The 17,272-nt window shown below is 56.1% G+C and overlaps 1 protein-coding gene across 1 annotated transcript in view; it reads right to left on the bottom strand.

Annotated features, from left to right (window-relative positions):
* Positions 1-17,272, bottom strand: part of ARHGEF10L (Rho guanine nucleotide exchange factor (GEF) 10-like) — a 182,431-nt gene that overhangs the window by 25,160 nt on the left and 139,999 nt on the right. The window contains exons 26-27 of the mRNA XM_011934051.1: positions 16,999-17,153; positions 9,216-9,364 (exon numbers count right to left, since the gene is read on the bottom strand). Of these exons, the coding sequence (XP_011789441.1) occupies positions 9,216-9,364; positions 16,999-17,153 (304 nt within the window). The remainder of the gene's footprint in view (positions 1-9,215; positions 9,365-16,998; positions 17,154-17,272) is intronic.

The following is a 17,272-nucleotide window of genomic DNA, read 5'->3' on the forward strand; positions in this document are numbered from 1 at the left end:
GGTCCCGGGCACCCTGAGCAAGTCCTGTGAGCACAGTGACACAACAGCTGAGCTGGGAGGTGCTTCCTCCCACCAGGCACAGCCCTGGGATCTGCATGTACATGGAGCTGCTTAGTCCTGGGGCAGGTTCTATAATTATTCCCCATTTTACAGGAAGGAAACTGAGGTCATCAGTGGCAAGGCCAGCCAACCCAGCCCCTGAGCCCGCACTGACCATCATCCAAGCCCCCTCAGACAAGGTATGCAGGGGTAGCCGGGAATGTCTCCTGCAGAGGTTGCCTCCTGTGGACCCTCCCTGCAGCCCAGCTGCCAGGCTCACAGAGGACCATTGCTTAGCGGCCACTCTGCCTGAGTGTGCATTAGGCACTAACCTACACCCTCTGCAAGTGTGACCTCATTCATTCTCCCCAACCACCCAGGGAGGGAGCCTCCCTAATTACACCCAGGGCCTGGCCTCCACTGCGTTAAGCCCTCAGCCTAGCGGCTGACATTCGGCAGACCCATGTCCATGGCTCTTTTTGTTCCTTGCCAAGTTTCAGAAGGACTGAGCAGTTGCCCCTTGGACATCTACCCTCCCCCTCTCCCTGTTGATGGGCTCAGAGGGGAGGGGGATGTGGAAGAGACACACAGAGTGGAGGGGAGGCGAGGATCAGGGGCTGGCTACTGCCAGCTAAGACTGGGGGGTGACTCACAAGGACAGGACTGCCCCTGCTGTGCCAGCACCCCTTCCTCACCTCCCGTCCCATATGTCCTCTCCACGATGTCTGTTCATCCGCCTTCCCTGTACCGGCTCCTTCTCCTCCAGGTTCTGTCCTGCTCCAGGTCAGGTTTCATGAAGCCTGTTCCCTGAGCCATCAGCTCCCAACTTGTTTTTAAAATCACGAAACCTTTTCATCACCTAAATCTTCTGGTTGAGGGGAAACCAAGTGCTCGACACAGGAAAGATCTGAGCTCCTCCAGGTGAGGAGAGAGGGGCCTGGAGGCTGACCCTCAGCCATCTACTGCCCCACAAGACATGCCTTGAGATGCTCTTCACCCCCTCTGGGCCCGACTTTGCAACCAACCAACTTATTTCTGACCCCTCCACAGAGGAAGGCCCTATGGGGTCCCAAACCCACCCCTACCTCCCATGTGTCACAAACTTCCTGAAAGGGAGTCCTTCTGAACATCTAGCTTCAAGCCTTCATGATGCTGGAAAACGCTCGCCTTCCTTGTGAACTTGTTCTTGTCGGAGCCTCCTGGGAAGTCTCCACAATCTTTAGAAAATCCATTTCTCAAGTTTTGCTTGCCAGCTTTTAATTTAAAAAACATAACAGGGTGACAACCACAATGACACACACATTAACAAAAAAAATTAAGACAAACTGCCGAGCAGAGCTGACTCCACGCAGTGATAGGACGCGAGACCCTGCACGCACTGGCGGTGGGCCCAGACCCCGGGCACTCCTCCTCGGCAGCTCCTGGGCGCCGGGAGGGCCTGGTGCATCTTTTCACCCTCACGCCAATTTGCATACCATTACCCAAGAAGCCCTGCGCCTGGATTTCTCTTCTGCAAATTCCCACCCGTTTCGTGTCATAAATAAGATAGGAGACAGAAAACTAATACAGCCCAGTGATGCATTATTCATGCCACGTCACACTGGTATGATAGATTTACAACAGCTAATACATGCAAACTAAGTTTAGGCACTAAACATGAAAATTAAGGGTGGGGAAGGCGGCTGGGGTTGGGGGGGTGGGCAGAGGAAATCAAGGGTTGTTGGTGTCCAGGAGCCCAGAGAAGTTTCTTCTCTGTCACGCTTAGGGACAAAAAGCATGAGTGCCGGTATGAGAGACCAGTGCAGCAGCAGGAGGCGTCAGCCGCAGAGCAGATTGCTGACAGCACGCGCTTCACCAAGCACCTTCATGCTCCAAAGCTGGTAAAAACCAAGCCGGTCAGCTGTTCGCAATGCCCCCACCACACTTGGGGAAACACCACAGACAGAGCCCATCTCCCTAAGGGCTGCCCTTCTGGCCTTAACCACCCTTTACTGAGCACCTGCTCTGTGTCAGACCTGGCCTTGGGCCACGGGGATACGATGGTAACAATGGGAGCCAGTCAGGCCCGGTCCCACCCTACTCAGCTTCGGTCTGGTTAATCCCATAACCGGCGCCAGGATGTCAGCACATAGCTGTGGTGTGTGTAGGAGGTGAAATGGTCCAGACAGGCTTCTCCAAGGATGGGAAGCCTGGGTCTAATGGGGGAGGGGCTACCCCAGTTAACCCCACCACAGCCGTGCAAGGCAGGAGCCGGGCCTGGGGTCCAAATGCTGATGCCACCCGCCCCGAGTTCCAGCACTTTCCAGGCAGGACCCAGGCCTGCGCTTCTTGGAACTGCACCAGGAAGGCTGAAAATCTGCTTGGGGGAAGGGGGTTGCCATAGAAACACCGCAAGGCTGGAGTGGGGGCAGGTCCAGGCAGGGCTCTCACCCTCGAGTGACACAGTTGTCCATCTGTCCCTGGCTGCCATCCAGGCAGGGACTATCCCCACTGGCCGCAGACCCTGTGGACAAGCCCCTTCTATGAATTCCTCCCTCCCCTCTCTTGGGAGGGGCCTCCCTGCCCTACTTCCTTGAAGGCACAGTTCTTCCCAGGACACTTCCCTAACTGCCCCAGCGCAGAAAGAATGCCTAACCCCCAAATCTCACCTTCCTGCAGAGTCCTGCGAGGGCCCTGTGACCGCCCTGCAGAGGCAGCTCCACCTTGGAGGAGGAAGGTGCCGGCACACTCACCCCTAACTGGCTGAGAGGCTGCACCGTGCCCGGCCCTGGGACTCACTGGTTAACAAGGCAGTGAGGCGCCGTTTCCATGGTGCTTACATCCCAGTGGTGCAGACGGACAACTGCATTCAAGGAGATAATTGCAGAAAGTGACCAACACTCTGAAGACAATAAAGCCGGGTGATGTGCTGAGACCATAAAGGGGTGGGGATGACTCAGCTGGAGCAGTCAGGGTGGCTTCACTGACGAGGCGGCACTTAAGCCGAGACCCAAGCTACAGAGGAGCCACACAGGAGGGGGGCAGTGCTCCAGGCAGAGGGAACAACAGAGGTGAAGGCCTGGTGGTGGGAGGGGGCCAGCAAGGCTGCAGACTGCAAGCAAAAGGGCTTCTAGTCCACATCCCCATCTATAAAATGGGCCCGGCGGGTCACTCCTCAGCCTTGAGGAGATCCAACAGCATAATGTGTATTCACAGCCCAGCTGGGTCCCCAACGCCCCACCCTGTCACTACTGTTGTCCTCCCACAGGCCAGGGTGGCAGAGACCCCAGCCCACACCTTGTCAGGGAGCAGCCTTGCAGGGCACCGGCCCTCCATGCAGCAGAGCACACTCTGTGTGCCTCAGGCGTGCTATCAGCCTGTTCCCAATAAGTTTTTTTAAATTAAGATGCCACAATCATCCCACAGCCGGCTTCCCCCTCCAGCGATCGGTTAAAACGAACTCCAGACGACTGGATTAGACTTTGAAGGCGGTGTGATCTAGATCCTGAACGCAAAGGACACGGTGTTGACACGGGCCCTGGTGAGCGACATTATTATTTACCAGGCCTCGCTTCTGCCTCTGCTGGGATCAAGGAGCTGAATAAGCAGTTGGTGGGCAAGCGTAAAACCCACAGACCGCGGGTGCCAGCTCTGCAGGGGATGGTGGCATGAAACAGGTCAAGGCGGCCCAGCAGGGACCAGCTGGACAAAGCGCAGAGTCCAGGCCATGTGGGCCTCAGGGAGGCAGTCCTCAGCTCAGGCACCCCACCCCTGGAGGCCATCTGGCCACTCGAAGGCTGCCTCTGGCCTGGGCGTTGCTCGCGGCGCTTTCTTCTGGCCAGAACATCACTTCCCCTCTTCCTTCATAGTCGCACACCAACTCACCTGCATAGCTGAGCTCGGGGATCCTGACCTCCAGACAACTGTCTCCTGCTCCTGTCCCGCCTCCGGCTGGGTGTGGCACCCCTCTCGCCTCCCCCGGGATCCCGCCTACCCTGGGCTTTCCCTGTCCCTGGTCTCATAACACTGGGCAGAAGCTGACGATCCCAGCTCTGTCTCTGCACACTGGACTCTGAGCTCCTGGACTGCTGAGCCCACCTTGCTCATTTCTGTGCCTCCAGCACCTCACACAGAAGGCCTGGAATTGGGAGCCCTTGCTAGGTGCCAGTGATCCAGGCACTGTGGAAACAAAGATGAACACAACACAGTCCTCAGCCCAGAAGGCGTCATGGAAACAAGAGGAGCTCCTGGGAGTTATATCTGACATGGACAGAAAGCTTTGGGGGCCCAGGCAGTCCAAAGGAAACTGAGCCTTCTGCCTACCAAGGTGGATGGGTTAAGCACAGGGGTTAAGACTCAGAATGTCTGTGTTCAAATCCCAACCCTGCCTCTTCTAGCTGTGTGACCTTGGGCAAGTTACTTAACCTCTCTGTGCCTCTGTTTCATCTGTAAAGTGGGAATAATAGTATTCATCCGAAAGCGTGATTTGAGGATTAAATGAGATCCTACAGGAAAAGTGCAAAACTTATTTCTGGTCCAAAGGAATTGCTCAATATACATTGGTTTGGATTACTTCCTGAGGGTGGGAGGAATCAGAAAAGCCCCTTAAAGGTAACATAGTCCTAGATTAAGCCCCTGTGTTTTCACATTTGGTCCTGGGCCATGCCAGCCATACCCTCGGCCAAAACACATGCCTGAGTCTCCTGGCGTGGAGCACTGAACAGCTCCAAGAATCTCAAACCCCACAGGGGGTTTTCTCAAGCCTAGGGCAGATTCTGCCACTTGGCTGCCAGCAAGGAACACCCTTCCTCTGAAGGTAGGCGTTCTGCTGCACACGTCGCATGCGAGGCACAGCCCACAGGTGCTGAGCCCTAGGCACACATATGAGACTACAGCCAGTGAGAGAGCAGCAGCAGCCCAGGCTTCAGGCGGCTCCCCCAGGCCTGGCTGGCCATGCAGTGGCAACTGTGGTGAGCATGGAGCTGGGCAGCCCAGGAGCAGGTCAAGCAGTCGTTAGCAGCAACCAGATGGAGTCATTTCCAGATCTCCAGCGCCCAGGTGGAGCTGGCTTCCCCTGTATTCCAAGCAGCAGGAGCATGGCTTTATTAAATATGCATGGCGATCACCTTGTTACTGTGCCGAATGATTGTATGTACTGAAGGCAAGCTGCCCGCACCGCGCAACGAACAGAAACTTTTCCATTTTCCTGGTTGTGGACAGGGGCGCGTGCTGGCCTCTGCTGCAGGGGCTCCCTGGCCACCCCTTCCTCCATCTCACCTCCCTCCAGTCAGCAGCCCTCCTTATGTCCCCTGAGATGTGAAAAGCAGGTGAAAGGCCATATTGATCTAAGGGTCTAAAGACCCTTCGTTAGAGCAGCTGATCCAGAACTAATCTTAAATAATCACAGCCTCAGGCTATAGCCTGGTGGCCACTGGGGCCCCAGGGATGGTCACGCCAGAGCTGAGCTCTGTGGGTTGGGAGTGGACTGCACTATGGCTGGCAAGGGGTAAAAACAGGTGAGAGCCAGGCAGGGCCTGACCCGGGTCCCTGTCCTTCCCTTCACCACCTGTCCCATGCTCCTGGACGGCTGTTGGCAGGAGGAAGGCTGTCTTCTAGTGAGGCGAGAGGATGGCAGACCTGCAGTGTGGGCTCCATGCCCCACACCCACTGATGACACCGACCCCGGGAGCAGCTTGATTTTCCAAATCAACGACATACACAGCAATGCAGATTTAAGATGGGTAAATTATTACAATGACAGCAAATAATGTCCATCTAGCCCTCCCCCTTTCACTTGAATGTCCTCAGTTTGTCCTCCTGCTAACTCCCCACTGGTACTGTTACCATTCCATTTTACAGATGAAATAACTGAGGCCCAGGAAGGCTCCATGTCTTATTCAAGGTTGCATAGCTTGGCAGGAGCACAGCTAGGGTCCCGTCTGAAGCAGCCTGCTCTCCAACTGCACACCTCTAAGGGGGTAGGGTGCCAGCTACCCAGAGTTGGAAGTGGCCGGGACACAGGCAGGGGGGCTGCTGTCTTCAATGATGCCTCCCCAGTCCTCCCCACTCCTGAAGTCTCAAGTGCTCCTGAGCTGCCAGGAGAGCCTGGGAGGAGCTCCACAGGCCCAGCTCACAGGGGCAGCTCTGTGCCCTGGGGCCCTGCCACTCACATCTCCCCCGCCAGCAGCCGGCAGTCGCTTCTCTGCTCTTGCAGGCCCCTGCCTGTAGTTTCTGGATTCCCCTCCCTCCAGATCCCGTCATCAAAAGATTCTTCCTTGGAAACGCCTCTTAGTTCACCCTGCCTCCTGTTTCCTGAGCTGCCTCCTACCTGGTGCGTCCCAGTTCTCCTACTGGCAGCACTGAGAATGTCCTCTGGCCAACAGGGGGCTGAGGGCCTGCACCCTCTCATTCCCTTCTCTCTCTGCTCTCGGCTTCTTCCTGTCTCAGGCCCTGCTCCCCCAGTATTGAGAACAGGGGCTGGGTCCCCCTCATCAGACTAGAGGCCCTCAAAAGGCAGGCTGTGCCTCCTCCATGAGACTGGAGGCCCTCCAAGGGCAGGCTGTGTGTCTCCCCCAGACTGAAGCCCCCACTCCAAAGACAGACTGTGTTTTCCACATCAGACTGAAGGTTGCCCCAAGGGTTGGGTCTCCCCCAACAGATTGGAGGTCCCCAGAGCAGGCTGCACCTCCCTTCCCTCCTACACCACTGCCCTAAATGGGTGCCCAGCACACTAGGCCTACAGGCCAAGCACCTGTCCACCAGTATTCTCGTGGGCTGAGTCAGACCCTGTGCCAGGGGGTCCACAGGACACCGCTGGCAGAGCAGTCAGACTTGCTGTGAGAACAGTGCTGAGACACCTGGGGGCTGCTGGGAGAGGCAGGCCAAGGGGTCAGACATGTCCTTCTTCCTGGCTTGAGACCCAGATGGCTCAGGGTACCCGAAAGGACCGGGGACAGCTAGTTCTCCTTGCTCACCTTCCTCTCAGAAGGCCAAGGAAGTGCAAGGCCCTTGGAGAAAAGAGATGGGGTAGGGTGGGCTTGGGGGATAGCAGGAAGCCCCCCAGCATGAACCAGGGGCTGGGAAGGGATGGGGTGGGGTGGGCTGGGGGTAGAGCAGGAAGCCCCCCAGTGTGAACCAGGGACTGGGAAAGGAATCTGCAGCTACAGTTGCTCCAGCTGTTCTTGGGGGAGAAAGGGGACTGAGGAACCGGGAAAGCTAAGGCAGCAGTTTTCCCTCCTGTTGGTGTCTCACTTGCCCTTGGCCCAGCCCTATAGTACCAGTGAGGTCAAAGGTCCCCAGTTCCAGGTCCTGGCATGAGTCCAGGACATGAGGTTGGAGCTCATGCTGCCCAGGAAGGGTACCCGGCCCAAGAATCACCAATAGCCCCCAGGCCCCTGCTCCTCAAAGGAGCAAAAGCTCACCCGCTGGTCCTGCACATGGCGCTGCCTCTCCCTCCTGTCTAAGGAGCTGGGCTGGGTAACTCCACCTCCCCTTCCCAGCACCCAGGAAGAGCCACTGATCAGTTATCTCCCAGGCTGGCAACTGGCCGGGTACCACAGCTCCCAAGCATCATCTTACTCCTTGAGAGAGAGCTAATTTTATGCGTCAACTTGACTGGGCCACGAGAGCCCAGATATGTGGTTAAACATGGCTCTGGGTGTGTCTGTGAGGGTGTCTCCGGATGAGATTAGCATCTGAATGGTAGGCTTAGTCATGCACAAGGCCCTCCCAGTGTGGGCGGGCCTCACCCAATCTGCTGAAGCCTGAATGGAAAAGGCTGAGAGGGGAGAATTCGCTCCCTGCCTGACTACCTTCCACTGGTTCTTTCCTGCCTTCAGAATCACGCTGAAGCATCAGCTCTTTTGAGGTCTCAGGTCTGCCAGCTTCTGAACTGGAAGGCACACCACCAGCTGGCAGGTTTCCAGGCCTCCGTATTCACACTGAACTATGCCGCAGCTTGCCTGGGTCTCCAGAGTGCTGTCCACAGATGCTGGGGCTTCACTGCCTCCACCACCCCATGAGCCGACTCTCTATGAATGAATCTCTTCCTATGTACATGTGTGTACATATACATGCACATACACACACTCACATATGTCTCATTGGTTCTGTTCCTCTGGAGAACCCTGACTGATACAGTAAGGAAAAGGATTCCAGGAATGGGACACTTATTCCCATTACAGACTAGAAGCCTCGTGCTCCCCGGGGGCCAGCACAGAGGCGCCCAGGTGTAAGCCGCAGAACTGAAAGATGATCTGGTTGGTCTGGCTCCAGCAAGCCAGGGAAAGAGGCGGGCCACATCCCTGAGACTCAGCCTCCAGTCTCAGAGCTCATTCATAAGGCCCCGTGCCTCAGTTTTCCCCTTTGTCAAATGAGAGTTGTGTCATCTGGAGCCCAGCCCTGATTATCTGTGCTCTTAAGATCCCAGGACTCCACTTAGTGTTTCTACTGTTGAGTAGCTGATTTGCGGCTGCATGACAGAGAACTAGATAGGCAAATGAAGACCGCCCCTCATGAGGAAGCACCCTGGGAGGGTTCCACTCCAGGCCAGGTGGCGACTCATCGCAATCGATAGTCCAAACAAATCAAACATCACCAAAATGCCTCTTGGGGAACCATGCTGAGTCTCCCGCCCAGGATGGACTGCAGGTGTGGTCAGGTAAGCGGGCAGTGCTGTTGGTCAGAGACAGGCATGGGCCTAGGCTGAGCCAGGGACGAGCCTCCCAGACCAGTCCCTCATCCTGGGGGTCAAGGCGTGGATGGTGCTGGAAACAGAGCAATGCAGGACCCAGGCAGCCTCTCCCTCCATGTGGTTTGAAGAGCCCAGCGGATGGCTGTATCCACCCTGGCCATACCCTCAGCATGGCCCGGGCTCCGTGGGTACAAGTCCTGGGTATCAGTCCAAGGACAGGGACCCCAGTCCCACTTCCACAAGCAGCAACCAACACAACTCAGGATCCAGGCCACAGTGCAGTGCAGCTGGGCGCTTTCTGCTCTTGGTAGCCTTGGCGATGTGTGGCAGAGGAAGAGGTCAGGCCCAATTGGGACCTTGGCCCCCCCTGCTTCCAGACAAACTCTGCCCAATCGATCCCTAAGATGCTACTGGGAGCTGAAAGCAGTGCCGGGGTGGACGTAAGAAAGGGTCAGCAAAAGGGAGGCAGGCCTCCAGGGCCACAAGACAAAGGATAGGGCAGTACCTGAGGCTGGAGGGTGGTGGCTTCCAGGACAGTGACCCGGGGCCCACAGCTGGCCCACACAGCATCCTCCAGGCTCAACAGGGTGCGGACAGGCCCAGGCCCCACAGTCAGGCACACGGGAGGGCTCTCCAGGTCCCACAGGACACCTCCTGCAGGGAGAGAGGGGAGGCAGGTCAGGGGCCAGGAGTGGCAAGCAGGTCCCCCAGGAACGCAGGCCAGCAGCAGGGGGCTCAGCGGGGCCCCACACACCCTCTCCCCGCACTCCAGGGCCTTTCTCTCTCCATCCAGCTGGATGGTGGCTGTCCCCATCTGCCTCCGACTCCCACCATTCATTTCCCACACCCGGCCACACCTACTCTCAGATTCGTCCCTTCCTTCCTCCCTCCCTCCATTCTCTTTCCCCCTTCCCTTCCCTGCCTCCCTCTCTCTCTTTCCCTCTCTCCCATTCTTGTAGTAAGCACCTACTGCACACCAGGCCATGCACTGGGTGCTGGGAAGACAGAAAGGAATCAGACACAGGCCCTACCCTCAAGGAAGCCCTTCACTGGTCAGAGCAACCAACAGGCTAATCCACAGTTATCACATGACATGCCAAGCACAAATGAGCAGGCCTGCACAAGGGTCTTGAGAACTGCTGAGATGGACGGAGCTAATTCTGCCCCGGGGGAAATCCGGGAGGCTTCTCAGAAGAGGCAGCATGATATGGTGGAAAGTGTCCTGGACCCAGAGTCGGGAGACTTGGGGTCTAGCCCTGGTTCTGCTACTACTAACTTGCTAAGGACCTTGAGCACATCTCTACCCTTCAAGAGGCCTCAGTTTCCCCATGTGTAAAATAGGGTGAGGAGTTGACAAGATTGTCTCTGAAGACTTTTCCGATGCTATAGCTTATCCAGACTGAATCTTGATTTCTCATGAATCTTTTGGCCGACTCCAAGGCACTTCTGTCAAATTTACCAAGATCTCTTCCTCCTCCAGAAACACCACTGCCACCAGGTGAGGTAGAGGGTGTTTTTTGTTTGTTCGTTTCTTTTTTCTTTGAGACAGAGTCTTGCTCTGTCTCCCAGGCTGGATTGCAGTGGCACAATCTTGGCTCACTGCACGCTCTGCCTCCCCGGATTCCAGCGATTCTCCTGCCTCGGCCTCTGAGGTAACTGAGATTATAGGTGCCCACCACCATGCCTGGTTAATTTAAAGTAGACACAGGGTTTCGCCATGTTGGCCAGGCTGGTCTCAAACTCCTGACCTCAAGTGATCCACCTGCCTCAGCCTCCCAAAGTTCTGGGATTACAGGCATGAGCCACCATGCCTGATCCAGAGGATGTTCTGAGAGACAATAAATCTCCAGTCTGTCATGCCTGAAAACCAAACAGACCTAGGAGTCTGGCCCAAGCCAGGTCCTCCCCTCCCCCGGGATGCCAAGCTCACCCAAGAACCATTTTCTCTGGCAACCAAGCAGTGCGTGCCGAGATTGTTTTTTTCTCAGAAGTCACACCTGATGCCACACAGAACCCTAGTGGCTGCCCTGTCTTGTCAGGGTGCCAGGTAGGTAAAGGGAGTTGAAGGGGAAGCTGGGGCCCAGCCTGGAGCAGCCTGGGCCATGGCGCACTCTGGAGAGATAGGCAGCAGTGACGGGGGACTGAGAGACAGGACACAGCTAGCTGTGAGCTTGCCAATGCCCTGCTACCTCACCTGCCCTCTGCTGGGTCCCTGATACAGAGCAGCCCATCACAGGTAGACCCTTCCCCTCCGAGCCAGCTGCTTGGTGGCATGATGGGGCACAGCCGTCTCCAAAGCTGGAAGGGCCCCAGGGTACGTGATGGAAGCCACTGCTGGGGTGTGGTCAGAAGAGCCAAACTAGATTCCCACCCCCTCCCCATCCTTCCCTGTCCTATCCCATGCTTTGCCTGGTCCCAGTTTTCCCTCCCTCCCCTCCTCTTTCCCATCTATAAAACAGGTTCCCCTTCTGCCCTCACACCCTACTTAAAATGGGCAGACTCCAAGCTCAGCTAAGAGGCAGGGGAACAAGGACTCCCCTCGACTTCCAGGCACACAGAGCACTCTGCCCAGCCAGCCAGCGTGAGCGCAAGGGAAGCAGTCCGAGCAGGGCAGTCCTCAGCCCCAGAGCTTCCGTGTGAACTTGGACAGGGGGCTTCGCCTCTCTGGACCTCAGTTTCCCTCATCTGCACACTGGGCATGGTAACCACACCTGCACTTCTCCGGATGTTGCAGGCAATAAAATATGCAAGAATATTTATCTGGGCACACAGTCAGGGGCCTTGACAGCAGTTCTTACATAGCGTTCTGTATCCGCACACCAGGCCCTCCTTCCTTGAATTACTTCCTTAACTCCCAGCAAGCCTGTGTGGTAGATACTATTATTATCCCTGTTCATAACAGAGACAACTGAGACACAGTGAGTTTAAATAACTACCCCAATTCACTCAGCTACAAAGGAGTCTATGCTCGTGGCTCTTACTGTTTGATGTCATTTGCCACAACACAACAGTGTGTGGAAGCAAGCGTTGAATCCACTTAACCAACGTGACAGCAGTGACCTATGGAACTAAGACCTTGCACAATGGGTTTTGAACTTGGCTCTGTCTGACTCTGGGCCTGGCCTGCTTCTCCAACCACACTGCCCTCTCAGGTTTCTGAAGGGCTGTGCAGCTGGGCCTGGTGTCCAGGAGGGGCGAGTGACCTGAAGGTGGCCAGGCCTCCACCAGGGCTAGAGCCAAGAAAATGCAAGGCTTTGAGCACCCCCCAGTGGCCAGAGGTGAGTAGTGTTCCTGGCTGGAAGCCGGCGTCTCATTAGGCTGCTATGGCTGAGATGGGGGCTGGGACCCCTCCCAGGGACAAAGCAGCTAGGGATGGTGAGGAAGCACCTCCCAAAACTGGAAAGGGAGGCTCTATCCAGCAGTGATAGCCACCGGAGCCCTTGCATCCACTCCCCTGGAACAGAGCCTCGTTGTGGCAGCCTAGGGTAGGAGCTAGGGTCAAACCCTAAGGACTACATGAATGCCCGTTCCTGCATTTGCGGGGAGTCTCCAGAAATCCTCTAAGAAGTCCTGACTCCAGGGCAGAATGATGAACTGTGATGAAATTTAATAATGCTAATACTGTTAGATCAAAAAGCTCACAAAGGCCGGGTACGGTGGCTCACACCTATAATCCCAACACTTCGGGAGGCCGAGGTGGGTGGATCACCTGAGGCTGGGAGTTCAAGACCAGCCTGGCCAACATGGCGAAACCCTGTCTCTACTAAAAATAAAAAAATTAGTTGGGCATGGTGGTGTGCGCCTGTAATCCCAGCTACTTGGGAGGCTGAGGCAGGATCATTGCTTGAACCCAGGATGGAGAGGTTGCAGTGGAGTACCACTGCACTCTAGCCTGGGCGACACAGTGAGATTCTGTCTCCAAAAAAAAAAAAAGCTCATAAAGGACACTGGACAGGAGTCCCTGATTAGAGGGCCCATGGTGGGATCCTGAACAAGAGACTTCCCCTTGCTGGGACTCAGTTTTCTCATCTGCACCATGAGGATAAAACTTGGTCCTCTGAGATTCTTTCCAGCTCTCACACACCATGATTCTGAGATCACAAACCCAGTTGCTGTGAGCTCTGGTGAGAGCCGCCCCTGCCTGATGGCAGCCCCGCACTTTCCACCCCTCCTCATCTTCCCCTCCAGTGGCTGTGGGTACGCACACACATGTTCTGGAACACAGGCCCACACGCACACACCTGCCCCTGCATGACAGCCCATTCATCTGGGCCCGGCACCGGCTCTCGCGGCCAGTGCAAGGGAGATGAAGGTCCTGTCTCAGCAAAGGCAGCTTCAGGAAGCTGGCATCCCTCCTCCCCCAGCCCGCAGCGGAGAAAGCCCCCGGGTCTCCCTCAGGGGTCAAGATCGGGCTGGAGCCAGAAAGAAGGTCCCAGAGTGAGTCATCACAGCTGAGAGGGGCCCAAAGGGCAGCCCCTGCCGGGCGACAGTAAATAGTGACTGTGATGATGATGAACTGTGATAAAGGGACACGTGGGAGGCGCCAATCCTCCAGGCTCTGTCATGGCATTCATGGGAATTGCCGTGTCTACCCTTCACAGCCATTCTATGAAGTAGGGCTGCCCACACCCCCATTTCACGGGCGAGGACACTGAGGATTAGAGGGGCAAAGCAAAGGCCCAACCTCTCGCAGTGGGGACTCAATCCCAGCAGCCTGATGCCCAGCCCATCCCTTACCCATTACGCTATGTACCTCCTCAAGGGGAGACTCCAAACCACAGCACCAGTGCCCAACCAGGGATACTCCAGCATCCCCACCCAAGGCCTGGCAATGCCCCTGTATCACGGGAGAGCCTGGGTAGCACACAGGCAAGGACAGTGGCCACCTGGCTCAGCTCTGGGCCCCAGCACCCTGCTGTGTGCCTGACACCTCAGGGGCACTGGCTTATTGAGCAAATGCATGAGCAATACAATGAATGAGAACAAGCAGATGCTCCTGAGGGCAGCAGAGTGACTGCCATGGCCACACTGCTCTCGCCTCAGTTTCCCCATCTCTCAGCTGCAGGTGGGACTCTGAGGCTGCTCCAGCTCTGCCAGTCCATTCCTGCACGTGGCCTGGTCACCCTGGAGTCTGGACAGTGAACTCTCAGCTACTGGTTCTGTAGGTTCTGTCCTACAGACCTATTTGTGTCTGGTCCTGTCCTTCTCCAATAAGCCAAAGCATGGCCAGGAATGCCAGTTTTAGCAGGAATCCAGTCTTGGTCTCAGACTAACCCGGCAGGACAGTAACCATGTGACTTCAAACACCAGCAAATACTTCATGGAGTACCTGCGTCTGGATGAAGATGAGGGGTCTAGATTTTCACAATCCCTGGACCCTCCACACCACCAGGGCCACCACAATGGGTTCTGAGGTTGATACAGAGCATGCCAGGTTGATGCAGGTGCAGTTCCAAGCCCTGGCTCTGCTGCTGGGATGGGTGGGGGTATCTGAGGGTTATCCAAGGCCTCAGTGAATCTGGATGAGGGCCAAGCTGATGCCAGTCCCACAGCTGGTCACGGACCAGGCAGATGATTCCAGACCCGGCTGCATGTAATCCAGGTAGAAGGTGATGGAGGCAAATCCCACCCACCCCATACGGTATAGCAGGTCCTGAGAACCCAGCTGCCTGCCTGGGCCACCTCTGAAAGATAACACTGGGTACGGGTGGGGATACCAGGTAAGGCAAGCCCTTTCTCAGGGGCCTCTTGGCCACAGCCAAACTGGACACCCAGAGAGAGCATGACCACCAAATTCACCTGTCCAGGTGGCTGCCTCAGCCTCTCAGCCAGCCAACCTGCCTCCCCTCCTGTCTACCAGCCAGAGGGAGCCCAGTGCTCAGCCACCTCTAACATGCCTCTCTACTCCCTGACACACTGAGACAAGTTGGAGGCCCTCACAAACAGCTCTGTCTGCCCCTGGCTCATGCCTAGTGCCACTTCATCTTCTAGTTGTCCAGCAAAACAGCCTCCTCTCCGGCTTCCCCCACCAGATCAAGCATTCTCCTGCCTTCGGGCCTTTGCATGTACTGTTCCCTCTGCTGAGAACACCATCCCCCCAACTCTCCACTTGCCTGACTTCTTAAGATCTTAACCTCAGGATCCCCCTCCTCAGGGAGGCCTTTGTGGCACACCCCGCCCCATACTTGGGTAGTAAGGCTCTCACACAACACTCATTCCTTCCCGTAGGAGCCCTCGGCACCATGTATAATCTTATACTTCTGCTTGTTTACTAACCGATTCTCTCTCCCTCTATAGACTGTAAGCTCCATGAGGGCAGGCAGTCTGTCCATTTTGCTTGCCACTGTGTCCATGGCATATAGTACCTGCTTGGTAAGCATTTGGTGTACACATGTTTGCAAGGCAGGAAAGCTGGTAGAACATCTCAGCCTTCAGGTCTCATGGCCTCCACTCTACCTGGACAAGCCAAAGCCCCCTCACGTCTGCAGAGAGCTCTAGTCTGGGAGGCAGGGTACTGGGTGCAGGTTCAGCTCAGTCAGGGGGCTCTGGACAGTCTGCTCCCATCCAGAAAATGAAGGCGTGGGGTTCAATGGTCCCCAGTGGCCCTTTTGGTCCTGACAAACTAACAGGCTCCAACCCCAGGCTAGAAGCCAATGGGTAGACCCCAAGCCCCCTGTTTTGGGGTGAACTGTGCCCCCTCATCTGTATGTTAAGGTCCCAGCACCCAGTACCTCAGAATGTGACCTCCTTGGGAAGTAAGGTCACTGCAGATGTAATTAGTTAAGATGAGTTCATACTAGAGAGGGACAGGTCCCTAATCCAATATTATCTGTGTCCTCATAAAAAAGGGAAATTTGCACACCGACACACAGCCAGGGAGAACACCACGTGGAAGTTGAAGTTCTGCAGCCATAGGCAAGGAAACGCCTGGAGCAGCTGGGAGCAAGGCCCTTCCCTAGCGCCTACTGAGGGCCCATGACCCATCCAAACATGGACCCCTGGGTTCCAGCCTCTAGGATACGCGACTCTACATATCTGCCATTTGTGGTCCTTGTCAGGGCAGCCTCACCTCCTTCCAACCCAGGTGTCCAAACTGGCGAATCGAGCAGTAAGAGGGAACAGGCCAAAGGCGACCCAAGCTGGGGACCAGGGCGCCAGGGCGGCACAGGCCGGGCTCACAGCGTTTCGTGGGAGCCGGTCGGGAGTGGTCCCTCTAGAACTCCTCATGAGTCTCTGCAGATCTGAGCCCGTATTTACATTCACACGCACACTCGGTCTGACGGTGAGAAGGGTTTTTCCCTCCCTCTTCCCCCTTTAATTAAAAACTATAAATGCCTTATCAAAAGCTAATTAAAAATACCAACACAGTGCCAAGTGGCAAAAAAAAAAATTAGCTCAGTACAAATATCCGTTTATAACCCTACAACAGGCTGTGATGACGCAGCAATCATAGCCTGGCTGGCGGAAAAGGCAGGGGAGAAGAGACGCCATGGGCCTTCAGGCTCCCCTGCCCCTTCTAGGGGACTGGGGGCTGGTTACACTCTCCGCTCAGTCCCCTTCATCAAATCGGGGCTGAACAAGCCCAGGGGATGGGGACCACAGCACTCCACATGGCTGGGGAGAAGGCGCGTTCGGTCCCCAGTCAGCATCATCTCAGTAAAGCAAATGAAATTCTCAAGAGATGCATGAGAATTAAGATAACGTGCATGCATTAAGCACTTTACCCCTGCCCTGGAGCACAGCAGCCCAAACATGACCCTCCTGCCCTCTTGACATCGTAACCTGTGCTAGGGATGGCTCAATAAAACAACCCAGACAGAAATATTTGACTCCACTGAGTGCGCCCTGGGCCTGGCCCTGCGCTTTGCCCTCATGGAGTTGTCTAACCCTCCAGGACCCATGAGCAGTGGGCGCTGCCCTTATTCTCATGAAGAGTCCCAGGCACCAAAGAAGGGAGACCATGCAGCAAGGGATACAGCTGTCATCGGGCAAAGCCTGAACGGGAACCCAGGTCCCTCTGACCTACGAGTACCTCTCTTATCCGCTAGAGTCTCCTGCCAACAGGTTTCACTGCCCACATGGTAGTGAGCACCCTATTCCAGCAAGTATTCACGTATGGGGGACCACCCATTGAACCCCAGTGGGGCTCAGGGATCTCCCAAGGCCCTCAGCACTAAGATTTCCCAATTCATCCCTGCCCAGCCTCCTGTATCCTCTCTTGGTAGAGAATCTGGCACCCAGCTGGCATCCAGGACTGCCCCCCTTCCCCCATTCCCCCCAGTCCTCACCGCTGGTCCGAGGGTAGGCAGCGAGGGTCCCATCCTGCAGGCCAGCGAGCAGGTGGAAGGGGCTGTGTCGCAGGCAGAGCACAGGCTGCAGACCTGGGCTCCTGCAGGTCGCCAGGCACTGGGTGCCAGTGTCCACACTGCCATAGAGCAGGATGCTGCGGGGAGAGGTCGGAGAAGCAGGCTGAGCAGTCTGAGTGACACACTGAGCACTCCCACCTGCTCACTGCCCCCATGCCCTCCTAGGGAGAGGGCCCCAGGGAGCGGCTCCCTCTAA

This window comes from Colobus angolensis, unplaced genomic scaffold (genome assembly GCF_000951035.1).
Source record: "Colobus angolensis palliatus isolate OR3802 unplaced genomic scaffold, Cang.pa_1.0 Scaffold130, whole genome shotgun sequence".
NCBI classification, from domain to species: Eukaryota; Metazoa; Chordata; class Mammalia; order Primates; family Cercopithecidae; genus Colobus; species Colobus angolensis.